Source organism: Rhinopithecus bieti, unplaced genomic scaffold (assembly GCF_001698545.2).
Source record: "Rhinopithecus bieti isolate Rb0 unplaced genomic scaffold, ASM169854v2 scaffold_5179, whole genome shotgun sequence".
Taxonomy (NCBI): Eukaryota; Metazoa; Chordata; class Mammalia; order Primates; family Cercopithecidae; genus Rhinopithecus; species Rhinopithecus bieti.
Window position 1 is genome coordinate 1,369,888 of NW_016804741.1, and position 12,134 is coordinate 1,382,021.

At 31.3% G+C, this 12,134-nt stretch overlaps 1 protein-coding gene across 1 annotated transcript in view; it reads right to left on the reverse strand.

Annotated features, from left to right (window-relative positions):
• Positions 1-668: 668 nt before the first annotated feature.
• Positions 669-12,134, reverse strand: part of CUNH8orf88 (chromosome unknown C8orf88 homolog) — a 30,550-nt gene continuing 19,084 nt past the window's right edge. Inside the window, exons 5-6 of the mRNA XM_017870359.1 lie at positions 2,769-2,875; positions 669-1,082 (exon numbers count right to left, since the gene is read on the reverse strand). Coding sequence (XP_017725848.1) covers positions 1,059-1,082; positions 2,769-2,875 — 131 coding nt within the window. The 3' untranslated portion in view covers positions 669-1,058. The remainder of the gene's footprint in view (positions 1,083-2,768; positions 2,876-12,134) is intronic.

Here is a 12,134-nt window from a genome sequence, read left to right on the forward strand (position 1 = left end):
GACAGAGTTACTTTATAATAATTGGTTTATTATGCCTTTAGATTTCTGTAGTTTTCTGAATTACCTGTATCTTATAATAAGGAAGGTTAAAAATCTAGAGGTAGAGTCTGATGAAAATGNTTTTTTTTTTTAACAACAGTAACATCCAGAGTGACAAATTGCAGGAGATTTAATGTATAAAATTTCTAGGAATGAAAAACTTAAACCCAAAAATTCTTCATCCATATATGTTATAAGAAAATACAGAATTAAAACTTAATGTACGTCAATTATTTTCAAATGTCCAAATTCTTTTGGAAAAAAAATATCAGTTTCACTTTGAAATTGCTCAACTTCTGCTATTCATATGGTCTGATTAGTGACATAAGTAGCAGCTGTTTTCAACTTCAGTTTCATTCACTACCATTGTTTCCAAATTATCAATCTCTGCTAGTAATTATGAATTTAAGACCATATTATTATCAAAACCTAGAGACCAATCATATATCTGAAAAGAAATACTCATTAAAATTCTCCCTCCTGTCATTAAGAACTATGCATTGAACATTCTGAATCATTCTAAGCCTCTGGAGAGACTGTAATGATCCATTCATGAGCTGGTATGAAATCAGTGGGAAGCAGAACAACAAAAGCAACTCTAAAAGCAACAAGAAATTATGTACCATATATACACTGTAGCAAATATTTTATATGAGAGTCTTTACAGCTTACATTTCCATTCCATTATTACAAGTGATGAAAACAAAGAATTCCAAGTAGTACGCAAATTATAAATATACAGTCTTCCCACTTCACTAACCAAATTCCTACTTTCCAGTGTAACTTCCCAATTTATGCAGGAAACCTCCTGCAAGGCTGAAGCTGATTAGAAAATTTTTTATAGTTTAAAATAGCTCTTTCTCATTTTAGAGAAGTCAAATAGTCAACCATCAAAATTAAGAATAAATTGAATTGTCACAGTCCATTACAGTTATTGTTGCTAGATCCACCTCATTTGCAGATGTCCAAACTATAAAATGAATAATTCTGTCTCTTCAAATTCATCTGTTCTTAAAATGCTACTTAAAACTTTGGTTGTTTTCCTGTAATATAAAAGAAAAGTTAATTTATCAATTGATTGAATACAGTTTTACTAATTAGTTCATCAAACCAAATACTGTGAATGTACCAGGTATTTACAGATTTAAATGCATGTACCATAGAAACTATTAAAGTAACTATAACTGTCAAATAACAAAATGGCTCATGCTTTAAAATATATGTAATTCATTTTAAAATATACTAAATTGTATTCCAAACCTGTTCTGTTTCTGTGGCACCTAGTTTTAAAAAATGTATTAATGTGTAAATCGAAAGTAAAATGAATTCTAATGTATAAGTTTGTTTTAAAAGTGTATGTCAAGCTTTTATTTACACAATAAAATGTTATTAAAGGTGGAAAGTCTACAAATGAAACAGTGACTATAGTTTATATAGCACTAAAGTTTACATTTATTCTTACAGACCATGGATTACATATCCCAAAGATCTTTGAACAGGTGGAAAAGTTGAAATATCAAGTACATTTTTTCTTATTTAATATTCCTGTATGAGAAGTATTATACAAAATTTTAATTCATGCTTTAATTAACTTTGAAAAGAATTGGCTAGAGATCTAAAGTTAGGGAGTTTAAGAAATATTAACATAAACTATGAACAACATAACGTTTTTTTAAAATTATAATTTGAGGAAAAAATCCTATGAATTCCAAAGAATTAGAATACCAAAATGGAGATAGGAAGTAGTAGTGTATATCTCCCATTTGAACTGCTCTCAGTATACCTATATTCTGAATCTCATTTCAGAAGAGTCCCAGCTGCCTTTACCTAAATAAAGGTATTTACGAAAACTCTAATAGAAAGTTAAATTCCAGTCAAATGTAAGTAGAGACCATAAAGAATGGGAATCATTTACTAAGAGCAAATGAGAGAAAAGTATCATACTCAGTAATCTCATGCATTATTTTATTAATCCTAACAGTCAGAGATTATCATCCTTATCAGCAACTGCAAAACTAAGGTTCAATGAGGTTAAGTGACTTGTCCAAGTTTGAACTGCCAGTACACAGAATGGAGCTACAATTTGAAGCCATGTCTGATGACAAAATCCATGTCCTTTCCATGAATATCCTAAGAGATGCATGTATGTATTCATTATGTGTATTTATTTAGATGGAATTTGGAATTTGATAAGGTAACACAGAAATATAAAGGGCTAAGAACAGCAAAGACATGTTAAAGAAAATACATGAGATGATTTGTTATAATGTATAAAAGACTAATTGAACAGAATGGATAGCCCATTAACAGACCACCCATATATTGCCACAAAGATGTCAGAGAAGTACCATTTCAATAAATATTTTAAAATGACTGGATATCCATGTAGAAAAGGTAAAACTTGATGCCCACCTCACATCATAGAGTAAAATTAATTCCAGGTGGCAAATATAATTTAATTGAAAAAATAAAACTTTTAGACTATTGGATAATATTTTCATGACCTTTCAATTAAAATATTTCTTAAACAAAATACAGCTATTCCATTCTAATTTTGGACAGAGTTACTTTATAATAATTGGTTTATTATGCCTTTAGATTTCTGTAGTTTTCTGAATTACCTGTATCTTATAATAAGGAAGGTTAAAATCTAGAGGTAGAGTCTGATGAAAATGTTAAAGAAAATATTTTAATATAATATTACAATACAAACTTAGAAAACTACTTACTGGTTTTTGCAGTACAATGGGATGATCAGGCAGAAAGTCTGGTTTTTTTCTGCAGATGGAAACACTTGAGAGCTTCAACAGGAAATCTCTGCTGTATTTAATTCTCTCTGTAGATATTAAACATCAAATGTAATGTTATGAAATGTAGAGTTGTCTAGATTACTTTTTGGTTTATTTTTTTCTGGATGTCCTCTATTATTTTATAAAATGATGAGTAATGTGTCTATGCAAAAGAGGAGGAGAAAAAAAGCTTTGAGAAACATCTACTGCCTCCAATTCTCCTTTTACATAGAAAGAAAACCAAGTAACCAAGGAAAAATTAAATAAATATAATTAGGAAAATGGGAAATGCATGGCTTTTTTCATCTGGTTATTCAGGTCTAGTAAAATGATCTTCTATAAAGTATAAAATAACCACAGTAAAAACTATTAGGCAATTCAGATCCTGCCAAAATGTTACTTTAATGAGCCTATCAAGTCTCAATCAATACTAAAAACTTAACACAATAAAAATAAATTCAATTCGAGAAACATTTATTGTACATCTTACTTGTATCAGGAACTGTGCTCGGTAATAATGAATAGGACCCAAGATAGGGCCCTTATCTTCAAGGAGAACAATGTTTCAAATATCTGCAGATTTCAAATCAGAAATGATTACCAGAAACGATCACCAAGACAGATTATATGCTGTCCCAGAAGACAATGGAATAATATGTTTAATGTTCTAAAAGAAAAGAACAGTAACCCAGAATTTCATGTCCAGTGGGGGGAAAAAACCCCTCAGAAATGCATGTGAAGGAAAGACATTTTCATATAAAGTAAAATTGAAAGAATTCATCACCAGCAGATGTGATCTCCAAGAAATACTAAAGGAAGTTCTACAGGCTGACGGGAATTATACTAGATGGAAACTTTACTGTTGAGAAATAAAGAGCAAAAGAGATGACAAATAGGTGGGTAAGTATAACAGATTCCTTTTTTTCTCTAAGTTTTGTTTTAAGAAATATGTATTACTGTTAAAGCAAAAGCAGCCACAGATAATATATAGATGAAGGATGTGGCTATGTTTCAATATATTTTTATTTATAAAAACACGAATTGGTCTGTAAGCCATAGTTTACTGACCCCCTAAACATTACATTAAAGACTACAAATTGACAGAGTGGATTTAAAAAATAAGAAGACCCTAGTATATGTTGTCTGCAAGAGACACATATTAAATATAAAGGCATATAAGTTGAAAGTAAATGGATATAAAAAATGCAAAGACTAGGAATAAGAAGGGTTGAATTACTATCTTATCTTCCTATCAACTAACAGGTAACAATTATCAATGTGTTGCTCCTAATACACAGTTCTGAAATACATCAAGGAAAATTTAACTTATCAGAAATTTTAGGTCTGGCTTCTTTCATTTAACATTTTTGAGGTTCATCCTTAATCTGGAACATATATGTAGCCAAACCATCAATCAAGTGTGAGAACAGAATAAAGATATTTTCAAATACACAAACTCAAAGAATTCACCAACCCAATACCCTTTTTCATGAAACTCCTGGAGAATGTACTTGAGCAAAATAAGGACATAAATCAATAAAGAAGAAAACATAAAACTCAAGAAATGGAGGTAAGTGATGTCAGGTAAAACAGCCAAGTAGAGAACTCTAAAAGTCTTTCACTCCACAAAACAAGTAAGCTCATAAAAACTGTCAGAATCAACTTTCTCAGAACCCTGGACTCTAACCCAAAGCCTGTAAAAACTAGGGGAATGCTTAGTGAACAAAAAAAAATAGCTAAATTTGGGAAAAAATTTGTGGCATTTAACTTACCTGGGACCATCCCCCAGATAGGCCATGGCCTTGAAAACAACAGCCCTCATTACTTTTACAGGTTCCCAAAACTGGAGGGAGTAGTATAGACTTCATTCTCAAAAAATTATGATCATTTGTTTTGACTTTCTGGTGGTTCCCTGAGGAACCATTCTGAGAAGCTTGCCTGTACTTCACACCTAACTAAGAATTCTCTTAGCATTAAAGCTGCTGCCCAAAATCCATTTGTCCAAACATTTACAGGAAAATGTATTAGTTGCTTCCACCTGAGACAAAGGATAACAATTGGAGCAAATATTAGGCATACCAAAAAGCTTGGGAGGAAAAACTGAAAAAACGAGATGCTTTGAGGAAGAAGGGCACTGAAAGAATCCCAAATATTCTTTATAGAAGCCCACATGCATGTCAAAGCTAGGCTCATGTTCACAGAAAAACTTGAGGAGATCCTAAGCACTCACTCCTGGCTGACTTGCAGATTCCTACCAAGCAGGAAATGAAGGTGAAGGCAGAATTGAGGCAATACATCAAAATACAGAGAGGCCTTATGCAAAGGCTGAAAGAGGGCTTCTCTGTTTTTCAGTTTGGTATGGTTCTTCTCGCCATTGAAGGAAATTATGTCAAATCACTAGCTGACCACTAAGATAACATAATAGAGACTTCCATGGTCATTCATGACAAAGAATATAGATTTTACAATATTAGTTTGGAAAAGTCACTAAGCTAACAACAACTACTACAACAAAGAGCAACAACAAACCCAAGGGAAGGAAGAAAATCTGATTTCCAGAGCAGCCACATTATAACATTCAAAATGTCCAGTTCTCAACCACCACAACAAAAATTATAAAGCACTCAATGAATGAAGAAAGTATGGGCTCATTCATTGGAAAAAAATAAATAGCAATTTTCACCAAGGAAGCCAAGACATTGAATTTACTTGAGAAAGGCTTTCAATAAACTATTTTAAATATGCTCAAAGAGCTAAAGAAAATTATGAGAGGAGTGTCTCATTAAATAGAGAATATCAATAAAGAGATGGAACTTTATAAGAAGAAGCCAGATAGAAATTATTGAGAAGTACAATAACAGAAGTGAAAAATTCACAAGAGGGTTTCAACAGCAGATTTGAGCAGGCAGAAGAAAGAATCAGCAAATTTAAAAGTAATTCAATTGACATTATTCAGTCTGAGGAGCAGAAAGAAAAAATAATAAAGAAAATGAACAGAGTCTAAGACACTTATGGGTTACCATCAAGCATACCAACAAATATATAATGGGAGTGCCAGAAGGAGAGAGAGAAAAAGGAGAAGAAATTATATTTGAAAAAATCGTGGAATAAAATTTCCAAAATTTAACAACAAAAAAAGAATCTATACACCTAATAAGTTCAACAAACTATAAATAGAATGCAGACAACCCCCAACTTACGATGATTTGACTTACAATTGTTTGACTTTATGAGGATGTGAAAGCAATTCAAGGTTTCAGACTTTAAGCACTGGTGATTCTCTGACCAAAGACTCTCTGGGCCAAAGACTCTCATACCAACTTATTATATTTTCAACTTATGATGGGTTTATTGGGAAGTAATCCCACCATAAGTTAAGGAGCATCTATCTGTATACTAAAAGAGATTCTTCACACATAGATACATCATAATCAATCTGTCAAAGTCAACGAAAATCTTGAGGTCAGAAAGACAGTAGTAATTCATCACTTTACAAGGGATTCTCTATTAGATAAACAGCTGATTTCTCATCAGAAACTATGGATGTCAGAAGTCATGGGATGACATATTTAAAGTGCTGAAATCAAAATATGTGTCAATCAAAAAATCTATACCTGACAAAAGCTCCTTCAAAAATGAAGCAGAAATGGAGACATTCACAGATAACCAAATACTGACAGTTTACTGCTTGTAAACTTGTCTTACAAGAAATGCTAAAGAGAATCTTTCAGACTTAAAAGATAGTACGTGACTAAAATCCACATGAGGAAATAAATAACACCAGTAAATGTAACTACACAGGCAAATATAAAAGCATCAATAAATTTTCAGTATGCAATTCATCCTTTTCTCCTATATGATTTAAAAGACAAGTGCATAAAAATGCATAATTATAAATCTAGGTCAATAGATGACAGATGTAATTTATGACAATAACAACATAAAGGTGACTTTAGAGATATATATAGGAGCAATGTTTCATATAACATTGGAAGTAAGTTGATATTAATTCAAACTAGTTTGTTATATATTAAATTAATACTCAACATAGCAATTAGGAACATAAGTATAGTAAAATAAAAGGAAATAAAAATAGTACACTAGAAAATATCTATTAAACACAAAAAACAGTAATGGAGGAATCAAGTAACAAAAAAAGACATACAGAAGACAAATAGCAAAATGGGAGGATTAAGTCCTTTTAAATCAGTTAATTACATTAAATGTAAATGCACTAAATTTTCAATTATTATACAAGGCAGAGATTGGTAGAATGAATTTTAAAATCATCTCATTATATTCTGTCTACAAGAGACTCATTTTGGATCCAATGACAAAAATAAGTTGAAACTGAAAGACTGTAACAGATATTCAATTCAAGCAGTAACCAAAAGACAGCTGAAGTGAGTATACTAATATTAGACAAAAATAGACATTAAGACAAAAATTGTTACAAGAGGCAATGGACATTTATACAATGATAAAAGCATCAATTAATCAAGAAGATATAACAATTATAAGCGCATATATACCCAACAACAGAAAGAAAAACACAGAATTAAGCACAGAAATAGACATTTTAACATTAATAACTGGAGACTACAATATTCCATGCTCAATATTGGATAGGAAAACTTAACAGAAGATCAACAAGGAAACAGAATGTGAACACTACAACCCAACTAACCTAATTACATATATACAACACTTTACCCAACAACAGCAGAATATACATTCTTCTGAAGCACACATGGAACCAGAGCACGCATGTTTCACACACATGGAACATTCTCTGGGATGAACTCATATGTTAGGCCACAAAACAGTCTCAATACATTTAAAAAGATTCAAATCAGACAAAGTATGCCCTATGATGACACTGAAATAAAACTAGAAATCAAAACCAGAAGTAAACTGGAAAATTCACCACTATGTGTAAATTAAAATACACTCTTATACAACCAATGAATCAAAGAATAAACAACAGGGGACTTAGAAAATATGTGACAAATGAAAACAAAGTCACAACATATCAAAATTTATGAGATGCAGCAAAAACAGTGTTCAGAGCATAGTTTATAGCTATACATGTCTTATTAAAAAAGAAGAAATAACTCAATATCTAACATTACACATTAAGGAACTGGGAGAAAAGAGCAAACTAAATCAAATACTAGAAAAAATGAACTAAATAATAAAGATCAGAGTGAAGATAAATGAAATAGAGAATATAAAAACAACAGAGAAAATCAGCAAAACCAAAAGTTGGTTATTTGAAAAGACAAAAACTAACAAACCTTTACCAAGACTGATTAGGAAAAAAATTGACTCAAATGACTAAAATCATAAACAACAGTGGTCTTGTATCCTGCAACTTTAATTTATTTTATTAGCTCTAATAGTTTATGTGAATTCCCTAGGATCTTCTATATATACAGATGCTTCTCAACTTACAATGGAGTTATATCCTAATAAACCTATTTTAAGTTAAAATAGCAAAAGATGAAAATGCATGGCTAACTAAGAGTGGCACCTTGCTGATGCTGCCCAGCATCATGAGAAAAGTACAGTTTCTACTGAACAGATATTGTTTTGAACTATCGTAAAATCAAAAAATTATAGGTCAAACCATCCTAATTGGTGATCATCTGTGTAGGACTGTGCTCTCTGTGAATAGAGATGCTTTTACTTCATCTTTCCCAATTTAAATACCATTTATTTCTTTTCTTGCCTAATTGCTATGGCTAGAACTTTCAACATAACATTGAATAAAACAGTGAAAGCGGACACCCTTATCTTGTTCTTGATAGCGTGTTTTGTCAAATGCTTTTCTTCAATTAAGATGATCGTGTGCTTTCCCCTGAATCCTGTTAATGTGGTGTATTATTACTGATTTTGATACGTTGACTCACCCTTGCATTATTGAGATTAATTCCACTTAGACATGGTATTACTGATTTTGATATGTTGACTCACCTTTGCATTACTGAGATTAATCCCACTTGGACATGGTATATAATCTTTTTACTATAAACATAGTAAAAAGTTGTATTTTATTGAGGATTTTTGAATCTATATTTGAAGGGATATTGGCTATAGTTTTCTTTTCTTCTGATGTCTTTGGCTTTGGGTATCAGAATAATACTGGCCTCACTGGAAGTGTTACCCCTCTTCATATTTTTTGGGAATAGTTTGAGGATTAGTGTTAACTGTTCTTTAAATGTTTAGTAGAATTTACTGGTGAGAAGCCATCTAGTCCCAAACTTTTCTTTGTTGGGAGGTTTTTAATTACTGATACAATCTTCTTACTTGCTACAGATTTGCTCAGATTTTCTATTTCTTCTTGAGTTAGTTTTGGTAAATTCTGTGTTCCTAATAACTTGTATTTTATCTAGGTTATCTAGGTTTTGGCATACAACTAACTGTTCATAATAGTCTCATAATATTTTTTATTTTCATAAATTCATAGTAATGTTCCCCATAAAATAAATTTATTTTATATATGATCAATGAATAATAAAAATATTACATTTATAATAACATCAAAAAGAATACAGTACTTAGGAATAAATTTAACTAAGGAGGTACATGACTTGTACACTGAAAAGGAAAAAAATTGACTCAAATGACTAAAATCATAAACAACAGTGGTCTTGTATCCTGCAACTTTAATTTATTTTTATTAGCTCTAATAGTTTATGTGAATTCCCTAGGATCTTCTATATATACAGATGCTTCTCAACTTACAATGGAGTTATATCCTAATAAACCTATTTTAAGTTAAAAATAGCAAAAGATGAAAATGCATGGCTAACTAAGAGTGGCACCTTGCTGATGCTGCCCAGCATCATGAGAAAAGTACAGTTTCTACTGAACAGATATTGTTTTTGAACTATCGTAAAATCAAAAAATTATAGGTCAAACCATCCTAATTGGTGATCATCTGTGTAGGACTGTGCTCTCTGTGAATAGAGATGCTTTTACTTCATCTTTCCCAATTTAAATACCATTTATTTCTTTTTCTTGCCTAATTGCTATGGCTAGAACTTTCAACATAACATTGAATAAAAACAGTGAAAGCGGACACCCTTATCTTGTTCTTGATAGCGTGTTTTGTCAAATGCTTTTTCTTCAATTAAGATGATCGTGTGCTTTCCCCTGAATCCTGTTAATGTGGTGTATTATTACTGATTTTGATACGTTGACTCACCCTTGCATTATTGAGATTAATTCCACTTAGACATGGTATTACTGATTTTGATATGTTGACTCACCTTTGCATTACTGAGATTAATCCCACTTGGACATGGTATATAATCTTTTACTATAAACATAGTAAAAGTTGTATTTTATTGAGGATTTTGAATCTATATTTGAAGGGATATTGGCTATAGTTTTCTTTTCTTCTGATGTCTTTGGCTTTGGGTATCAGAATAATACTGGCCTCACTGGAAGTGTTACCCCTCTTCATATTTTTTGGGAATAGTTTGAGGATTAGTGTTAACTGTTCTTTAAATGTTTAGTAGAATTTACTGGTGAGAAGCCATCTAGTCCCAAACTTTTCTTTGTTGGGAGGTTTTAATTACTGATACAATCTTCTTACTTGCTACAGATTTGCTCAGATTTTCTATTTCTTCTTGAGTTAGTTTTGGTAAATTCTGTGTTCCTAATAACTTGTATTTTATCTAGGTTATCTAGGTTTTGGCATACAACTAACTGTTCATAATAGTCTCATAATATTTTTTATTTTCATAAATTCATAGTAATGTTCCCCATAAAATAAATTTATTTTATATATGATCAATGAATAATAAAATATTACATTTATAATAACATCAAAAGAATACAGTACTTAGGAATAAATTTAACTAAGGAGGTACATGACTTGTACACTGAAAACTGTAAAATATTGCTAAAATAACTTAAAGAATACCTAAATAGGAAGATTTCTTATGTTTATGGATTATGAGATTTAATATTGTTAAGTCGGCAATATTCCTCTCGAAGTGATCTACAGATTCAATGCTATCCCTATCAAATTTCTAATGGCCTCTTTTGCAGACATGGAAACATTGATCTTAAAATATCAAATGGAACTACAAAGACCCCTAAATAGCCAAAACAATTTGGAAAAAGAACAAAGTTGGAAGACTTAACACTTCCCAATTTTAATAGTTACTACAAAGCTATAGTAATCAAAAAAGTGTGATACTGACGTAAGGACAGGCATATAAAACAGGACAACAGAATTAAGAGTCCAGGAATAAACACATTAAACACATACACCTATGGTCAACTGATTTTCAATGAAGGTGCCAAGACCATTCAATGAAAAAAGAATAGCCTGTTTTACAAATTATGATGGGACAAGTGGATACACACACGACAAACAATGAAGCTGGACTTTTATTTCCCATCATATATAAAAATTAACTCAAAATAGATCAAAGACCTAAATGCAAGAGCTAAAACTATAAAACTCTTAGAATGAAACAGAGGTAAATCTTAATGGCCTTAGATTTGGCAATGATTTCTTAGATCTGACACCAAAAACATGAGCAACAAAAGGAAAAACAGTTAAAATTCATCAAAGCTAAAAAAATTTGTGCATTAAAACACACTATCAAGAGAACAACACAAGCTCCAGTAGAGAATGAAAAGACAACATATATATATATATATATGCACACAGTGGAAAGAGAATGGTAGCAGGAAGGAGAATAACACATAATAGATAAGAGTCAAATATCCCGAAGTCTTGCAACTCAATAACAAAGCAACTCAATAACAAACAACCCAGTTAAAATATTGTTAAACAACTTGAATAAAGCATGTATCCAAAAAAGAAATAGAAATAGCCAACAAGCACATGAAAAAACAGTATCATAATCATAAGAAAATGCAAATCAAAACCATAATGAGATACCACTTGTCACCCACTAGGATTGCTTATAATAAAAAGATATAATAATACCAAGAATATTGAGAGATTGGAAACCCTAGTACCTTGCAACTAAGAATGTAAAACGGTAGAATTGCTGTGAAAAACAATTTGGCAGTTCCTTAAAATGTTAAACATAGAACTACCAATGATCCAGCAAGTCGGCTCCTAGGTATATGCCTGAGAGAAATGAAAACAAGTGTTACAGGAGCACCCAGATTCATAAAGCAAGTCCTTAGAGACTTACAAAGAGACTTAGACTCCCATACAATAATAATGGGAGACTTCAACACTCCACTGTCAACATTAGACAGATCAACGAGACAGAAAGTTAACAAGGATATCCAGGAATTGAACTCATCATG